At 48.6% G+C, this 17,631-nt stretch overlaps 1 protein-coding gene across 4 annotated transcripts in view; it reads left to right on the forward strand.

Annotated features, from left to right (window-relative positions):
* Positions 1 to 17,631, forward strand: part of LOC310946797 (uncharacterized protein) — a 46,836-nt gene that overhangs the window by 23,811 nt on the left and 5,394 nt on the right. For all 4 annotated transcript variants that reach the window (XM_083913349.1, XM_083913351.1, XM_083913350.1 and 1 more), the window contains 6 exons: positions 502 to 670; positions 757 to 861; positions 1,599 to 13,250; positions 13,953 to 14,035; positions 14,965 to 15,001; positions 16,534 to 16,680. In XM_083913349.1, the coding sequence (XP_083769475.1) occupies positions 502 to 670; positions 757 to 861; positions 1,599 to 13,250; positions 13,953 to 14,035; positions 14,965 to 15,001; positions 16,534 to 16,680 (12,193 nt within the window). The remainder of the gene's footprint in view (positions 1 to 501; positions 671 to 756; positions 862 to 1,598; positions 13,251 to 13,952; positions 14,036 to 14,964; positions 15,002 to 16,533; positions 16,681 to 17,631) is intronic.

Raw genomic sequence — 17,631 nt, forward strand, 5'->3', positions numbered from 1 at the left:
CCCCCAGTTAGAGCTGGTTAATGTGGCCCGGGAAAGGGAAGTTTGGGGTCCCCTGCTAAAGCTGCTGCCCCCGTCGATTTGTGTCATCAACGGTGCAGACCAATACACCACTGGAAGCTGTCATGGAATCATCTCCTTCTAGGAACTCCATAAATGAGTCCCACATCTTTACAAGTGTGTTATATTTCCCTTTAATAGCTGGAGCCGATCCCAGCTGACATTGGGCGCGAGGCGGGGTAAATGCGATGAAATAACTGTGGAGTAAAGTAAGATCTCATCAACCATTTGTACTGAAGGATTGTGAACCTTGTATTTATTGTTTGCACCTCTGAGCAGTGTTTAAAGGAATGATAGGGGCTCTCTTAATGCATCCACGGTCTGAATGTGAGAGGAGTAAAATGGAACATGCGCCCGACTGGTTTCCCCGCTATCTACAGTCTATAATTTGATGTTAAATGTTGCCACTGAGTCTGTTTTAACGGATCTGATTGTGTTTTTTAGTCTGAGTAACACACAGGAGTGCCTGGAGAGCTCCCTCATCGAGAAGGAGAACACGTTGGCGAAGACGTCGGAGAAACTCGAGCTCATAAACGGCCTCCGAGAATCTTTGAATGAGAAAGAAATCCAGTACAAAGACGTGTCTGACAAGCTCCTTCAGACTGAGCACGCTGTAAGAGCTTCGACTCCTTTCTTCTGTTCGTCTGTCACAGTTCAATACTCAGTGACAATTTATTCATTTGTTTCTTTCTTTCGCAGCTTGAGGACGTTTCCAAGAAATGCGGTACTTCAGAGAAACGGTGCTCTGAATTGAAAACGGAAGTTGTCGACCTCACGCAGAAGCTGAGCGCGCTGAAGGAGAAGGTGGGATTTTATCATTCGTCTTTATTTCCTTCCACTCATCATGCGTGCGTGGATTGCAGTTAATACTCCTTGACACTAAGGGCGCACTCACACTGTCTGTCCGCACCCTGCCCCGTGCTTTAGGGTCCTTGTCCCCCCCTCCAGGTCCGTTTGTACTCACACTACCTGGGCCTCGGAGAATGCTTCTTGCTGCCTATACGTCATCACACCGTAACACGTCACACGCATTGATGATGTCATGGCGATGCGTGGCTTTGTTTCCAGATCTTTCCGTAGACCTCGGAGTTTTTGTGCGTCTTGTCGACTGTTTTTGAATCTTTTCATCGACCAAATCTGCAGTAAACACTCCACCTCCGCATCACACCAACGTGAACCTTTCACCGCCATTGTTGTTGTTGTTAAATGTCCGCGCATGGTCCGTCTTTTTTTTTCTATGTCTGAACAGGCGCACATAAATGACGTCAGAACCGCCGTAGGCGTCGTGCTCGTACACGTGCAAACGCACTCTACAAAAGCCCACCTCTCTCGTTCAGCTTATGCGTGGAGCGGTTGCACTCACACTGGTCAAACGCACTAGGCTTGACCCGAAACACCTGTTTTGGCCCGGTGCAGCAGGACAGTGTGAGTGCGCCCTAACATGATGAATATGTGTTACACAATAATCTTATAAGGCTAAAGATCCAAATTCTACTGCTTCACTCGATGCTTCATCATCATTGTTCTTATCTCCATTTCAGACGCAAAAGCAGGAAGTCACCATCGAAACTTTACAAACTGAGCTCGATCAGACAAACGAGGATCTGGACAAACTCAATTCTGCCCACCTGGAAGAACGAGCCCAGCTCATCCACGACCTGCAGAGCTGCGAGCGGGAGATTGACAGGCTTAAAGATGTCGTGTTGGAAAAGGACGAGGAGATATCGACGCTCTCTTGCAACATGGAAGAGTATGCAGAACAGGTCACGGTGCTGAAGCAGGAGGTCAAACTCAAAGAGGAGAACCTGGTTCGTGTAGAAAATGCACTGAGCAAGGTGGAGCAGGAGGCCATGATCCTCAGAGATTCACAGACGTCAGACCAGCAAAGCCTGGATAACAAGATCACGGAGCTGGTGGAGAAACTCAAAGACACTGAGATGGAGTTGATCAAAGCCAAAGAGGAAAGAGAGTCTAAAGCGTCTGAGGTGGAACGTCTGATAACGCACGCTGAGGAGGACAAGAAAACTATCCAGGACCTTCGAGGGGAGATCCAGAAACAGCTCGGGAGCCATCGTAATCACCTCTCTGAATGTGAAACACACGTCGCTTCACTCAAGGAACAGCTGACGTCATCCGCCCAAAAGCTGCAGGAGTCAGAAGGACTCCTCCTGCAGCTACAGGCGAAAAACACCAGCAGCGAGCAACTACAGCAACAGCTGAATGATAAAGAACAGATGTATGAGAGAGAACTGAAGTCTTTCAAGGATGAACAGAACAAACTTCTGGCACAGGTGGACAAATGCAATAACGAACTGCAGACGTTGTCCAAACAATTAGAGCAGCGAGTAGAAAGTGAGGCGCACATCAGAGAGGAGATACAGGAGAAAGTGGAAACCATAGCGTCACTAGAAAACCAACTCAAGACAACGGACAAACAGGCCGAGGACGAGAGGCAGAAACTCAGAGCTGAGTTACAAAACCGGGATTGTGAAAATGAGAAGTTGAGTAATGAACTTCAAAGCAAATCTGAGAATATCGACAAACTCAGGAACCTGCTAAAAAGCACGAAGGCGGAGAAAAAGCAGCTGCAAGGGAAACAGAAAGGGCTGGTGGAGGAGCTCGAGCTGCAGAAGCAGAACGTTAATCAGCTGAGTGAGAAGGTCACGTCCGCTCTTGAACTCAACCGCAGTCTCGAGAACCAAGTCGATCTCCTCACGAAAGAAAAAGAGAGACTTGAACTGGAGGTAACTGAAAGCACAAAAACGATTTCAGAAGTCACGCTTGAAAAGGATTCCCTGAAAGCAAAAGTGTCCACGTTGGAAACGCAGCATTCTCAAAACAACACCGTAATCGAAAGGCTCCAAAAAGATAAGGAGGATTTGACTCTGCGAACTAACGAGTTAAACCGAGTTCTTGAACAAAGCACGCACTCAAACTCAGAGGTTCTGCTGGAAAAAACCAATGAATGTAGTAATCTGTGCCAGCTACTCAGGGAGAGGGAGGAGACGGTGACACAGCTGGAGGAGCAAGTTCAGAGCTTGACTTGTGAGGTGGAGCAGCTTCAGCGCGACGTGGCAGAAAAAGAGCGGACGGTCAGTGAGCATCGAGCGCAGATGGAGGAGCAAGTTCAGAGCTTGACTTGTGAGGTGGAGCAGCTTCAGCGCGACGTTGCAGAAAAAGAGCGGACGGTCAGTGAGCATCGAGCGCAGATGGAGGAGCAAGTTCAGAGCTTGACTTGTGAGGTGGAGCAGCTTCAGCGCGACGTTGCAGAAAAAGAGCGGACGGTCAGTGAGCATCGAGCGCAGATGGAGGCCCAACAAAAGCAGCAAACGCAACTTCAGGAAACACTCTCTCTGCTGCGAGAACAGGAATGCAGTCTGAAGTCTGGGTTAGTGGAGAAGGACACCGTGCTGAAAGAGAAACAGGAAGGGTACCACAGTCTGGAGAATGAAATCAAACAGCAGAGAACGATTGTATCCGAGCTACAAGCAGAAGCTGAATCACTCAATGAAGAGCACTCGAGACTTCGCCAGCGAATCAAAGAGAGAGAAGAGATGTTGGACAATGTGACGCAACAGTGTCAAAAACACAAAGACGAACTGAACGATAGAAACAACACTGTTAAGGCTCTGAGCGACCAAATCCGTGTCATGGAAGAGAACGCCAGAAAGCTCGAGTCTGACGCGGAGCTGAGGCTAACGGAGCTGGCCGGCTTAAACGGCGACATCCAGGCAGTGACAGAGGAAAATCACCGACTCCGTGCCGCTTGTGAATCCAGAGAAAAGGAGCTAGCTCATCAAACGCAGATTCAATCCAACCTCGACGGACAGCTCAAAGCAACTCTTGAACAGAACTCGAGTTTGGGCGTCAAGATTAGCAGCCTAACAGAAAACAATCAGAGACTACAAGAGGAGTTGGCACAGCACACCGAATCAGTTTCTGAGCTAACGACTGAGAGGAATTCACTCCGGGAGCAAAAATCTGGCCTTGAAATTCAAATCTCAGAAAATCAGAAGATAATTGAGGACCTTCTGAAGGAAAAGGATCAGCTCACCGTCGCGGAAAATGAATTAAAAAAGATCCTGAGAGAGAGCAAAGAGTCGAACTCTGCAGGTTTGCTTGAGAAAACAACTGAATGTGCTCGTCTGTCGAAATCGTTAAGGGAGAGAGAAGAACAACTTCAAAGTCTAGAAAAGCAACTTGACGGCTTTAAAAGTCAAGTTAGTCGACAAAGTTCACAGTTGGAGGCTCAGCAGAACCAACTGCTGCAACTTCAGGATACTGTTTCTATGCTTCAGGAGCAAGGATCTGTCCTCAAGTCAGGGCTGATGGAGAAGGACGCAATGCTGCAGCAGAAAGCAGAGGAGTGTGGCGTTTATCAGAATGAAGTCGTCCAACAGAGAGCCCTCCTGTCTCAGACGCAGGGAGAGGTAGAGACGCTCAGGCGAGAGTTCTCGGAGGCGAAACAGCAGATGGAGCAAAAAACAAACGAGTGTGAAACCCACAAAGACGAGCTGAATAAAAGAAACGAGTCGGTGATCTCGCTCAGCAGCCAGCTCGGTGCCATGAACGAGCACTGTGCGGAGACGGAGGTTGAAATTACGAATCTGAAGATGGCTGTGCAGAGACTCACCGCAGAAAACAGTCAGCTGACACAGAAGGAGAACCAGAGACAAACAGAGATCTTTGATTTTAAAGACAACATCCAAGCACTGAATGAGCAGAATACACGATTCAAATCTGAGCTCCAGAAAACAGTGACAGAGTTGTCCAAAGTACACGAAGAGGTGACGCGGCTCAAAACTGCAGTCTGTGACGGTGACGGCAAACTCAAAACTGCCGACTCAGAGACGGAGAGGCTTAATTTGGTTATGAAAGAAAAAGACGACCGCCTGAAACAGCAGGAGGATTCGATCCAGCGACTCCACAGTGTGATTTCTGAGCAGGAGGAGCAGCTGAAACAGAGAGCAGATGACAACGTCACCTTAAGTGCAAAAGTCTCAGAGCTCGAAGACTCTGTCTGTAAGCTCAGAGGACAAGTTGACAGTCTGTCTTCAGAGTCTTCCGTGCTGAAAAACACTTTAGAGAAAAAGGAAGAGTTGAACCTTGAATACCAAAGTCATTCCTCCGCCGCCGTTGAGAATCTCAATTTAAATCTAAAAGCCAAAGAGGCCGAGTGTGAGACCTTGAAGGAACGGACCGCGCATCTCGAAGAATCGCTCACGAAGCTCAGCAGCACCCTCCAAGTGCAGATATCTGAAGCGCGAACTCTGAAAAAGGCCCTGGATGAAAAGGAGGCGGCTCTTTCGGACCAATCGAAGTCTCTGCAGGACGTTGAGAGAAGAGCGGATGAAGCTTTGCTCTTCAAAACTCAGTTCATGGAAAGTGCAGAGTTGGTGTCGCAGCTACAGAGTCAGATTCATCTGCTGTCCACTGAGGCTGAAAACCTCAGAAAGTCAGCGGAAGAAACACAAAGGGCCTTCGACAACCTACAAGAGAAATACGCGGCTAACTTGGAGCAGATGCAAGCTGTGAAGGAGCAGTTGTCCCGAAGGATTGATGAGGTGTCCGACCTTCAGAGGCTCTTGGATGACGCCAAAATTGAACACCAGACGGCAAAGAACACAATCGAAACACTGACGAAAGACTTAAATGCCGTCCATCGCAAACTGGAGAAGTCTGAAGACCTGAACTCCAGTCTGTCGAAGGAAAAGGACGAAGCTTTTGCCTCCCATCAAGCCAGCGTGTCACTGCTGACCGTTGAAATAGAACGACTCAAATCGCAACATCTCCAAGTCGTGGCCCAAATGAATTCACTGACGGAAAACCTTGAGCAGAGAGAAATGGCTCTCCACGCGATTAACAGCCAGTACATGTCGCAGGCCAAGCGCACGTCCCAGCTGGTGTCAGAAATGCAGAAACTTGAGCAGCAAAATAAGAGACTGCACGACGAAATGAGCTCGTCAAAAGAAGAGCACCAGAAGCTTCTCACGGCCGTCAGGAATGAAAACACGCATTTGCAGGAGGAAGTTAGAAAACACATCGCGGAGAGGGAAGAGGTGGAAAGGAGACATCATCAAATACGGGCGTCACAGGGGGAGCTGCGGGTTCAAATGGAGCAGCAGTCCAGCAGCATGAGCCAAACAATGGAGCAAATGGTGTCCGAGAAGGAGAGCCTGCGAGCAAAGGTTAGTGCCAAAGACGAGGAAGTGTGTCGATTAAAAGACAACATTCAAAAGATAGAGCAGATTCTGCAGGATTCAGAGAAAGAGTGGCTGTTAGTTCTGGATAGGGAGAAACAGGATAAGAACCTTCTCGCAGAGCAACTGCAAAGTGTTGAAAATGAAATGAAAACTAAAGATGTTAAAGTGAGCGCTTTGAAAGTAGACTTGGACAGTTTACAGGAGAAACTAGCCGAGGCGTCCTCCGCCATTAGGCAGGGATCTGATCAACTGAGTGCAAAAGAGCTGGAGGCGTCAGCATCCAGGACGCAACTGGAGAAGGTGTTAGCATCCGTCCAGGAAAAAGATAATGAGAACAGGTATTTGCAACAGGCTCTAAACGCTGCAGACCACGAGTTGCAAAAACTCGTAGCGAGAAAAAAAGGCACCGGCAAAGATTCTTCTGTCTCTTCGCCGACTGCGTCTGAGAGATCCGCCGCTTCAAAGAAAGGAAAAACCTCTTTACAGGACCTGATAACGCAACTTCAAGAGGGGCACGAGTCCGAGGTAGATGCTTTGAAAAACGAGTTGGATGAAACTATCGCACAATTGCAAAAAACACAGACTGCACTTGATAAAGAAGAGAGGTGTGATGACGAGAAGGGTCAGCAAGTCGCTCTTCTGCAGGAGATGGTAGAGCATCTCCAGACTCAGCTCAGCGCCGAGTTAGAGAAAGTGAAAGAAGCTGCTGTCAAACACTCGTCTGTACACGGGGAATCACAAGCGAAAGATGATCAAATACAGTGTTTGAACATTCAGATAAGTCAGCAGAAGGAATTACTTGTCGGACTTAGTCAGCAGTTAAGAGATAAAGATGCATCCATCGCCCAAGTCATCGAATCTGCGTCAAGTGAGAGAATGAAACTTGGCGAGGAGAAAACACGCCTAACAGAAGAGTTGTTAACCATGGAGCAAAAACACGAAAGCTCCACGAAGAGGCTCCAAGAAATTTCTCAGCAGTTCCAGGAACATATTTTACGCTCTCAAAGCGAAATCGAGTCCAAGGATTCAGAGACGGTTGAGCTGATTCACCAAAACGAGGAGCTGAAGAGCGAACTGACCAAAGTGATTAAAGAAAAAGAGGCGACGAAGAAGAAGCTTCAGGCCGCGCTCGTCGTCAGAAAGGAGCTGTTGAGAAAACTCGAGCAGTATGAAAACCAGAAAGAGGAGAAATTAAACGACAAAACGGAGGTTTCACTTTTACAAGATACGTTACAGGAAGTAACAAATCGAGCTCAGGCCGCCGAAACGGAAAGTGAAAGACTCGCGGAACAATTACGGTCAGAGAAACAAACTCTGCAAACGGCGTTCGACGAGAAAGAAGTGCGTTTGTCGGAAACTTTGAAAACTCTGATGGAGAAAAGCTCCCTCGTGGAGCAGCTGCAGTCCGCCGCCGCTGAGAGAGAAGAAGCGTTTGAGCGAGACAGGAAGAGCTGGCTGCAGAAATTACAAGAGCTTCAAGAGGAAATCGAGACATGTAAAGATGAGTTGAAGGACAAATCGTCCTCCGCTGATTCGGCTGTGGATTTAGAAAAGGAGCTCGCACAGATGAAGCTTGAAAAGGCGAAGCTGCAGAAGAAGGTCCAGGCTGCGTTACTGGCACGCAAAGAGACGCTGAAGAAAGCTCAAGAGAATGAAACTAAACTAACTCAAGAACTCGCTGAACTCAAAGACGACTACAAGGCTCTCCTGGAACAACGCTGTCAGCAGACAAATGAGCTGAACGCCGTCCAGTTGAACTTTGACGAGAAGGTCAGGGAACTGGAGGTCCTCCGTAAAAGCTCCTTGTCTGATCAAGATGAGCTAAAGACTTTAAGGCAGCTGGTTGAGGAGAGGGATACAACTCTACAAGATCTGAAGATGTCTCTGGCTGAGAAAGAGAGCCACTGTCATTCTCTGTCAAACCTGCAAACGGAGCTAGAACATGTTCGATCTAAATTTGAGAGCTTGTCTCTTGAGATGTCCGGTAAAGACGAGGCTCTGCGCGTCACGGAGCAAAGAGCAGAAGCTTTGAAATCAAAACTTCTCACGGTGGAGAATGACTTAGAGAACGCTCGTGCAGAAATTAAAGAGAAAGTGGAAGAATTAGAGAAATATCAAGAAACCGTCAAAGTGGCCGAGCTGCAGACGCAACAGGAGAAGCAAGTTTTATTTAATGAGAACGAAGTGTTGCAGACCCAGCTGAGCATCTCTGAGTCTAGACCGGACACAAACCAAGAGAAATATCAACTCTTGATGGATCAGAACACGGCTCTTTTGGAGAAAAGCCATGAGATGAAAGTAGAACTTGAGACAACGGTTGCTTTAGTTTCCCAGAGATCCCTGGAAGTTTCAAACCTCCAAAAGACGTTGGAACAAACGCAGCTGCAGCTCGGCGACGACAAAAGTGCTTTGACCGAGGAGCTTGAGAAAGCACGGCTACATTGTACTGAGAAACAAACGAGTTTGGATTTGTTGAAGCAAGAAACAGAAGATGCTTTCAGGTTAATCGATGGGCTCAGAGAGGAGGTAACCTCGCTGAACGAGCAGCTGAAGGACAAAGTAAATGAGCAGCTGCATGAAAACAAACCTGAGACGTGCATCAAAGCGGACAATGCTAACGTCAGTTTGTCTTGCAACCCTGCTGAAAACTTTGAAGCGAAACTGAAGGAGAGAGACGATGCCTTGTCAGTTTCTCAGGCTCTGATTTCAGAAAAGGAAGAACTTATTGCTGCACTTGAACTGCAATTAAATCAGCAGGTTAAAATGCATGAAACCACCGTTGAGAAGCTGAGAACAGAGGCCGATCAGCTGCAGAAGTCTCGAGATGATGGCACCAAAGTGAACGCTCAGGACAACCAAAGCAAAGTCGCTCTCCTGACCAGGAAACTTCAAGCTGCTTTAGTCTCGAGGAAAGAACTCTTGAAGGAAAATACAACGCTCAAAGAAGAGATAGAAAAGCTGTCGGCCACACAGGAAGCTAAAGACGCCGAGTACCTTTCTCTGGAATCATCAGTGCTGAAGTTGAGACAACAAAACCTGGACCTGGAGAGCTCCGTCTCATCTCTGAACAAGGAGAAAGACAAGCTCAGCACCGAAGCCGATGGCGTCTTCAATGATAATCGCAGCCTTTCGGCAGCCTGTGAAAGTTTAAAGCTAACTATCGAAAGCATCACCCAGCAGAAACAGGCTTTCTCCTGCCAGCTGGAGTCTCTGAAGGACTCTCAGACAGAGGAGCTGTCCAAGTGGAAGTCAAAGCACGCGGAGCTAAAACAAGAGTACGAGTCTCTTTTACAAGCTTATGAAAATGTCAGCAGTGAAATGGATAAGATGAGGCAGCTTTTGGAGGGGGCGAAAAGAGAAAGGCAGGAGGCCCTCAGAAAAATCCACAAACTTGAGACTGAGAAGGAGGTTCTGGACGAGCAGTTTAAAGAGACAGAGGAGGAAAACAGGGGAATTAAAGAGAGGATGCACAAATTCTCCAAAGAGAAACGGCAGAAGATGGAGGAGCTGGAAGAAGAGAATCGTAAAATTAAAAAAGAGCTGACTGAAATTGCAGAAAAGCACAAAATGGCCGTGTGCGAGCTGACTGATAAAGAGCAACGATTGGAAGCTGAGCTCTGCAGACTGAGAGAGTCCTCAGAGGACCTCGGGGAGAAGCTCGCTGAAATGGAGGCTGAAAATAACAAGCTGGCAGAAAAGCTCGAAGAAGCTCGCTGTTCATTGGAAGAGAACCACTTGGAGTCGAATTCGTACACAAACAACATGCAGCTAAAACTTGACGAAGCACTCAGGTTGAATAACTCCCTGACTGGACAGATTGAGGCCCAGAAAACAGAACTCGGAGCTCAGTTGGAAATCAACAACTTGTTACAAAAGGAGAAACAAAACCTCTCTGAAAGAATAGAGAAGATCCAGAACGACCATGAGACGCAGTTGGGGAAGAAAGACGACGACATCAAAGAGCTCAAAGAGATTATTAACAGACACAGCCGAGACGCCATCAGCCTCAACGAGAAGGTGCGAATCCTGGAGGACGACAAGTGTCTTCTGCAGGAGGAGCTTGAAAATGTCCAAGAGATTTCAGACAAGGTGAAAAATGAAAATGAATACCTGGAAACCGTGATCCTTAGGAACTCTGAAAGGATCGACGAGCTAACCGAGTCGATCTCTGTTCTGCAAACCAAGAACGCGCAGCTGTCCTCTCAGCTGGCAGCGAGCGAAGAGATGAGCAGTCGAGTCCGTCAAGAGAAAGAGGAGGAGCAGCTCAAATTAGTCCGGGAGTTCGAGGAGAAGCTGAAGACGGTTCAGAGGGGCAGCGAGGGCTCCAAGAACGTCAAGAAAGAACTACGAGAGCTGCTGAAAGAGAAGCATCAGGAGATAAATCAGCTGCAGCAAAACTGCATCAAATATCAGGAAGTGATTTTGGATTTGGAGAGCTCTTTGAAGAGCGCACGATCGGCCGGAGAACACTTGGAGAAAGAAGCGAAGAAAAGCTCAGAGAAAGTGTCCGTTTTAGAGGAGAGAGGTAAACTAGTGGAGGCGGAGCTGGTTACACACAAGAACCTCCTCCAGCAGGCCGCGGAGAAGGTTTTGAGTGTCGAGGCTGAGAGAGACCAGCTGGCTCTGGACATGTCACGAGAAAGTCAAAAGACTGAGGATCAGGTCACGGAGAACACAAAACCATCACAACACGTCGATGAGAAAGAGTACGACACTTATTTGGAGAATCAGTTGATGTTACAGCAACAGATAGATGACCTGAAGGACCTGAACGATAAAGAAAGTCAAAAAGTGAACGAGCTGAGGCAGCACGTGGACTCCCAAGATCTACAGATGAACACCCTGAAAAGATCAGCTGAGACTAACGAGGCGAAGCTCTCCGCGTTATCCGCCACTCCTCAAGGCGCAGATGCTTCCAAACTTTGGGGTGACGTGTACCAAAAGACGTTACACGAGAAGGATAACCAGCTCCTGGAACAGGGGTTTGTGATCAAACGCTTCCTGGAAGACATGAGGGTGAAAGATAAAGAAGTGAACGACTTACGAGTGACCAAGTCGAGAATGGAGAGGACTCTCAACGAATACTCTGTCGCTGCCGCCGCACAGCAGAGGCAGCTGTTCGTCATGAGCGCAAGCAACGCGGAACTTTCTGAGACCGCAGAGCTCACGGCTGTGCAGGTAAAGGAGCTCAGCGCGTACGCGGAGAGAATAGAACAAGATAAAAGCGCACTGAACCGACAGCTTGCTGACAAAGACAATGTGATTTCCCAGCTGCAGCTGAATCTCCAACAAACGGAGAAGATAAATGCAGAGTCAGACGCTCAGCTGATTCTTTTACAGTCTCAAAATGACAAGATTCAAGCTGACTTTGAGAAGCAGGAGGGACTTTCTCTGCAACTGAAAACACTCCTCCAGGGCAAAGACGCTGAGATCTCCTCCCTGCTGTCCTGTAGAGACGGACAGATGTCAGGATATCTAGAGCAACTCCAGACTAACTATCGCACCCAAGTAGCAGTGTACGAGGACAGGTTAACGTCTTCACGCTACCAGAGAGAGAAGGCCGACGTAGAGCTGAGAGGCCTCGAAGCAAAGGTCAAAAGTCTACAAATTAAAGTTAACAGGTCAGTCGGGGAAAAGGAGCAGATGGCTGCTCAGATGGAGTCATTCAAGAACTCGATGGTGTCTCTACAGAGTGAACGGGAGCGACTGATGTCAGAATACAGGATACTTGAAGCAAAGAGTCAGTTAGTGTTAAAGGGTAAAGAGGGCTCTGGTGATGGCGAAGGTGGCGCCACCAAAGGCCTTAAACATGAAATAAGGAAACTGTTACATCAAATGGACGATCTCAATTCAGAGAACGCTATGCTCAGGGCACAACTGGTGCGCTACAGAGAGGATTTAAATCAGGTTCTGTTCCTGAAGGACAACCAGTCGAAGGTGCTGCTGAAGAAGCAGCAGGATGTCATCAGGACCCTGGAAAACCAAAAGGCCGCCGCGGAAAAGCGACACCGAGAGTCTCGGCGGGAACTTCAAAAAGAAGAAGAGACGAGCACTAATTTGAAAGCAGAGATTTCCAAACTGGAAGCTCAGGTTTGGAGCCTGGAGGCTGATACTCTAACTCTGAAAAAGGAAAGAGCCGCAACAAACGAAGGCCGAGTCATTACGGATTTGCAGGAAGCAGTGGCAGCCAAAGCAGCTGAATGCAACGACCTCCAGCAGAAACTTCTCTCTCAGAAAATCCTCATCGATGAACTTAAGGGAAAAATGCAGCTGGTGGAAAGTGAAACAGACAAAAGCCTGGCGGAAGCTGAGGACAAATACAACAGTGAGCTGGACACTTTCGAGCGTGAGGTGGAGCTGATGAGAAACCAGCGAGAGACAGCCGATCAAAGGGTGGCGGAGCTCGCCAAGGACCTGCTCCAAATGGAACAACAGCTATCGGAGGCCAAGACACAAAGCAAAGACACGAGGGCTCAAAATGAGTCCATGTGCAAAGCCATGGCTGCTTTGCAGAATGACAGAGACCAGCTCATCGAAGACTTTAAGGTCCTCAGAAATCGATATGATGAAGAACTCCGAGAGACTCAGGCAGCCTTGAACAAGGTCGAGCGCAGTCTGGAGGACGCCGTGTCGGACTTGGCGATGTTTGCCAAAGAGAGGGACGTCCTTGTTCATAAACTAAAAGCGTTGGAGAGCAAAGACGCGCACACAGAGCTGAACAAGTTGCTGGATGAGCTGTCGAAGAATTTGTCAGGGAAGGAGAAGGAGCTGAAGCAGGTCGTCCTGGAGAATGACAGGTACAGCAGGCAGCTGTCGGCGTTCTCCAGATCCATGGCCAGCCTACAAAATGATCGTGACCGGCTGATGGATGAGTTGGTTGGGGCCAAGAGAGTGGTTGAGTCCAGGCTAGGGTCGAGCCCTGAGACGGTCTCCTCAGTGAGCGTGGAGAAGTCGAAAGGAAGTGCCCTCCAGAGTGAGAGAGACGGGCTGGTAAGTCAAGTCATCAGCTGTGGTTTGAGTGTGGCCGTTGCTTGCACTTCCATTCTGATGTGTTTCATTTTAGCATGCGGGCTGTTGGTTATTTTTCTAAGACGTCATTGCTTCGTCTTGCATGGTGTTTTGTTGTTGGGATGCACATTTCCTAGTGTCTGTGAAATTCAGGGGCCGTCCATACAAACGGTGCACGGTTTGGCCTTTCATCCGCACCTGACTGCAGTTGTGGGCTTCTGAAACCAGAGTTTTTTGTAACCGGTCAGGTTTCAGCCGTCATGTCATGTGTTGGACAGGAAAACCAAGAAAAAAGCACAATTTCTTGTCGAAATTGTTTGATGTCACAACATGATGGTGCTATTTAGCAACTTCTCACCTTCGCTGTCAGTCCACACGCAGGAATCTGCCCGGCCTCGGTTCAACATGGTTGTTTTTCCGGTATGAATGTTTCCAGCCTTGTGATTGGTTAAAACGGCCTTCCTGTTAGGAGGGCTGTCGCCACCCACTGCTTTTGGCATCTGCATGACATTGTTTGGGCCAAATTTTGCACCGGTCGTGAGGACGGGAATTCTTTTTAACCGGGGGCCGTAAAAGATCGCTTACAAAAACACCTGTTTGTGTGGACGAGGCCGGAGTATGATAACGTTTGTTTCCCCCTCAGATGAATAGTTTGATGTCTGACTGATGCTGATGTTGTTGCAGGAGGCGAGGCAGGAGATGCAAACTTACAGACCGCCACATGAGAAAGAAATCAGCAGCTACCAGGAAGAAACGGCAGATCTGAGGTAAGAGCAAACTGGAGATAAGTAAGCTCCTTAGGGCGCACTCACACTGTCCTTCAGCACCGTGCACCGTGCTTTAGGGTCCTTGTCCCCCCCTCCAGGCCCGTTTGTACTCCCACTACCTGGGCCTCGGAGAATGCTTCTTGCTGCCTATACGTCATCACGCCGTAACACGTCACACGCATTGATGACGTCATGGCGATGCGTGGCTTTGTTTCCAGATCTTTCCGTAGACCTCAGAGTTTTTGTGCGTCTTGTCGACTGTTTTTGAATCTTTTCATCTTTTCAAATCTGCAGTAAACACTCCACCTCCGCATCACACCAACGTGAACCTTTCGCCGCCATTGTTGTTGTTGCTAAATGTCCGCGCATGGTCCGTCGTTCTATTTTCTATGTCCCAACAGGCGCACAGGAAATGACCTCAGAACCGCCGTAGGCGTTGTGCTCGTACACGTGCAAACGCGCTCAAAAGCCCACCTCTCTCAGACGGGCCGTGGACGGCCAGCTGGCCGCAGTTATGCGTGGAGTGGTTGCACTCACACTGGTCAAACGCACTAGGCTTGACCTGAAAAACCTGTTTTGGCCCGGTGCGGAAGGACAGTGTGAGTGCGCCCTTAAAGAGAAACCTACTGTGCTACCTTCTACCGTGTTGTTTTGCATATATCAGCGCGTGTGCAGTTTGGCGAACCACAGCGAGTTCTTAGTAAGCGTGGCCTTTCCTGAAACCTCTTGGCTCAACTTGTTTTCCATGCAACAGAAACGAGAACATGTGTCACGTACCCTGGCAACATGTAGGAGGTCTGATATTTGTGCACCTGCTGCTTTCACATGGTCTGCATACCGTTGGCATGGAAACACTTGTGGATTCTAGCATCGTTGTTCTGCAAATGGCAGAGGAATGTTGTAATAATAACGTTTGTTCTGTTGTGTAGATCTGAGACCGAGAGGAAGGACTCACTGCCAGTCAAGGTAAGTTATCTAAATGTTCTCCCTTCATATGTGATGCCTTTCATAGCTGTTCGGCAGTATTTTAGTTATTGTGTTTAATCCTCTGAAACATACAACATATTTGAGGAGATCTCCTTCCACCAGGAGCAGAGAGAGTGCAGGGCAGAGGGGATGTTTAGGGCGCACTCCCACTGTGCGTCCGTCCCGTGCCCCGTGCTTTAGGGTCCTTGTCCCCCCCTCCAGGCCCGTTTGTACTCACACTACCTGGGCCTCGGCGAATGCTTCTTGCTGCCTATACGTCATCACGCTGTAACACGTCACACGCATTGATGACGTCATGGCGATGCGTGGCTTTGTTTCCAGATCTTTCCGTAGACCTCTGAGTTTTTGTGCGTCTTGTCGACTGTTTTTGAATCTTTTCATCGACCAAATCTGCAGTAAACACTCCACCTCCGCATCACACCAACGTGAACCTTTCACCGCCGTTGTTTTAAATGTCCGTGCATGGTCCCTCCTTCTTTTTTCTATGTCCCAACAGGCGCACAGGAAATGACCTCAGAACCGCCGTAGGCCTCGTGCTCGTACACGTGCGCACGTGCTTTACAAAAGCCCACCTCTCCCAAACGGGCCGTGGACGGCTAGCTGGCCACTGTTAGGCGCGGTACGGTTGCACTCACACTGGTCAAACGTACTAGGCTTTACCCAGAAAACCTGTTTGAGCACGGTACAGATGGACAGTGTGAGTGCGCCCTTAGTTGAAAATGTTCTTTTTTAGAGACCTTGGCTTGTGTGGACCCTGTTTTAGAGACCTTGGCCTGTGTGGACCCTGTTTTAGAGACCTTGGCTTGTGTTGACCCTGTTTTAGAGACCTTGGCCTGTGTGGACCCTGTTTTAGAGACCTTGGCCTGTGTGGACCCTGTTTTAGAGACCTTGGCTTGTGTTGACCCTGTTTTAGAGACCTTGGCCTGTGTGGACCCTGTGTTAGAGACCTTGGCCTGTGTGGACCCTGTGTTAGAGACCTTGGCCTGTGTGGACCCTGTTTTAGAGACCTTGGCCTATGTGGACCCTGTTTTAGAGACCTTGGCCTGTGTGGACCCTGTTTTAGAGACCTTGGCTTGTGTGGACCCTGTTTTAGAGACCTTGGCTTGTGTGGACCCTGTTTTAGAGACCTTGGCCTATGTGGACCCTGTTTTAGAGACCTTGGCTTGTGTTGACCCTGTGTTAGAGACCTTGGCTTGTGTGGACCCTGTTTTAGACGGTATAAAAAACACCAAGAGAGTGGTTCGTTGGGTGGTTCAGTAGTTGCAGTTGAACAAAACATGCCAGGACTGTCCCCTGGTTAAAATGAACAAATCGCCTACTGACTAAACCATTTAAGATTCATGTTGTTACGTACAAGAGGCTGATTAAGAAAACATTAGTTTAGTTTATTATGAATAACTTTGCATAAGTTTCAAATGTAAAGACTTTTAAATAACTGTCAGTTCTTTCATTTTTTCAACCCGAATCCTTTCGTTCAGTCTTTGACGGTATGTTTCCCTTCCTCGCTGCAGGAAACGGTTGTTCTGGCAGGCCGGAGTGGGGCGGACGAGGTGGTGAGACAGTTGGAGGCGGAGAGGGTCCAGCTTCATGGAGACCTGCAGCGCTGCATGTACGAGATCCAACAGCGAGACCAGTACTTCCAGCAGCTCAACCTGAAGGTACCAAACAGCAGAGTGTGTGTGTGCATTACAGAAACACGCCTGAATGTGAAGTGAAGTGTGTGTGTGAGCTGTTCAGACGTGTGTGATGTGGTCAGTAGCAAGCCGTTTATTCCACAGCACAACAAACCTGCAGTGTTGGAGGTCTGACTCCTGCTCTGGAGTAAGAATGAAAGCGTTTCTTTGATTTCCTCAAAGCAATTTCAGTTCAAAGCAACTGGACTTGGTTCTTTGTCAGGAAGACGTTTCACCTCTCATCCAAGAGGCTTCATCAGTTCATGTACATATCTGACCAGGACCAGGTCCAGGACCAGGACCAGGACCAGGCTGGGACTGGACCAGGACCAGGACCAGGACCGGGCTGGGACTGGTCCAACTAACTGGTGTGGAGATCCAGGTATTTAAGCCCTCACAGGGCCGATGATGTCACTGAAACCCTTTGTCATCATGATTTGACATCATCGGCCTCCACACCAGTTAGTTGGACCAGTCCCAGCCTGGTCCTGGTCCTGGTCCTGGTCCTGGTCCTGGTCCTGGTCCAGCCTGGTCAGATGCGTACATGATCTTATGAAGCCTCTTGGATGAGAGGGGAAACCTGAAATTGCTTTGAGGAGAACGACGACCTGGACACATGAGAGCATTCACGGGCTTTTCTTTGAAGATAAACACAGATTAAAGGCGCCCTCCCACTGTGCCTCCGTCCCGTGCCCCGTGCTTTAGGGTCCTTGTCCCCCCTCCAGGCCCGTTTGTACTCACACTACCTGGGCCTCGGAGAATGCTTCTTGCTGCCTATACGTCATCACGCCGTAACACGTCACACGCATTGATGACGTCATGGCGATGCGTGGCTTTGTTTCCAGATCTTTCCGTAGACCTCGGAGTTTTTGTGCGTCTTGTCGACTGTTTTTGAATCTTTTCATCGACCAAATCTGCAGTAAACACTCCACCTCC

The sequence above is a fragment of the Echiichthys vipera genome, assembly GCF_963691815.1.
Source record: "Echiichthys vipera genome assembly, chromosome: 1".
Classification (NCBI taxonomy): Eukaryota; Metazoa; Chordata; class Actinopteri; order Perciformes; family Trachinidae; genus Echiichthys; species Echiichthys vipera.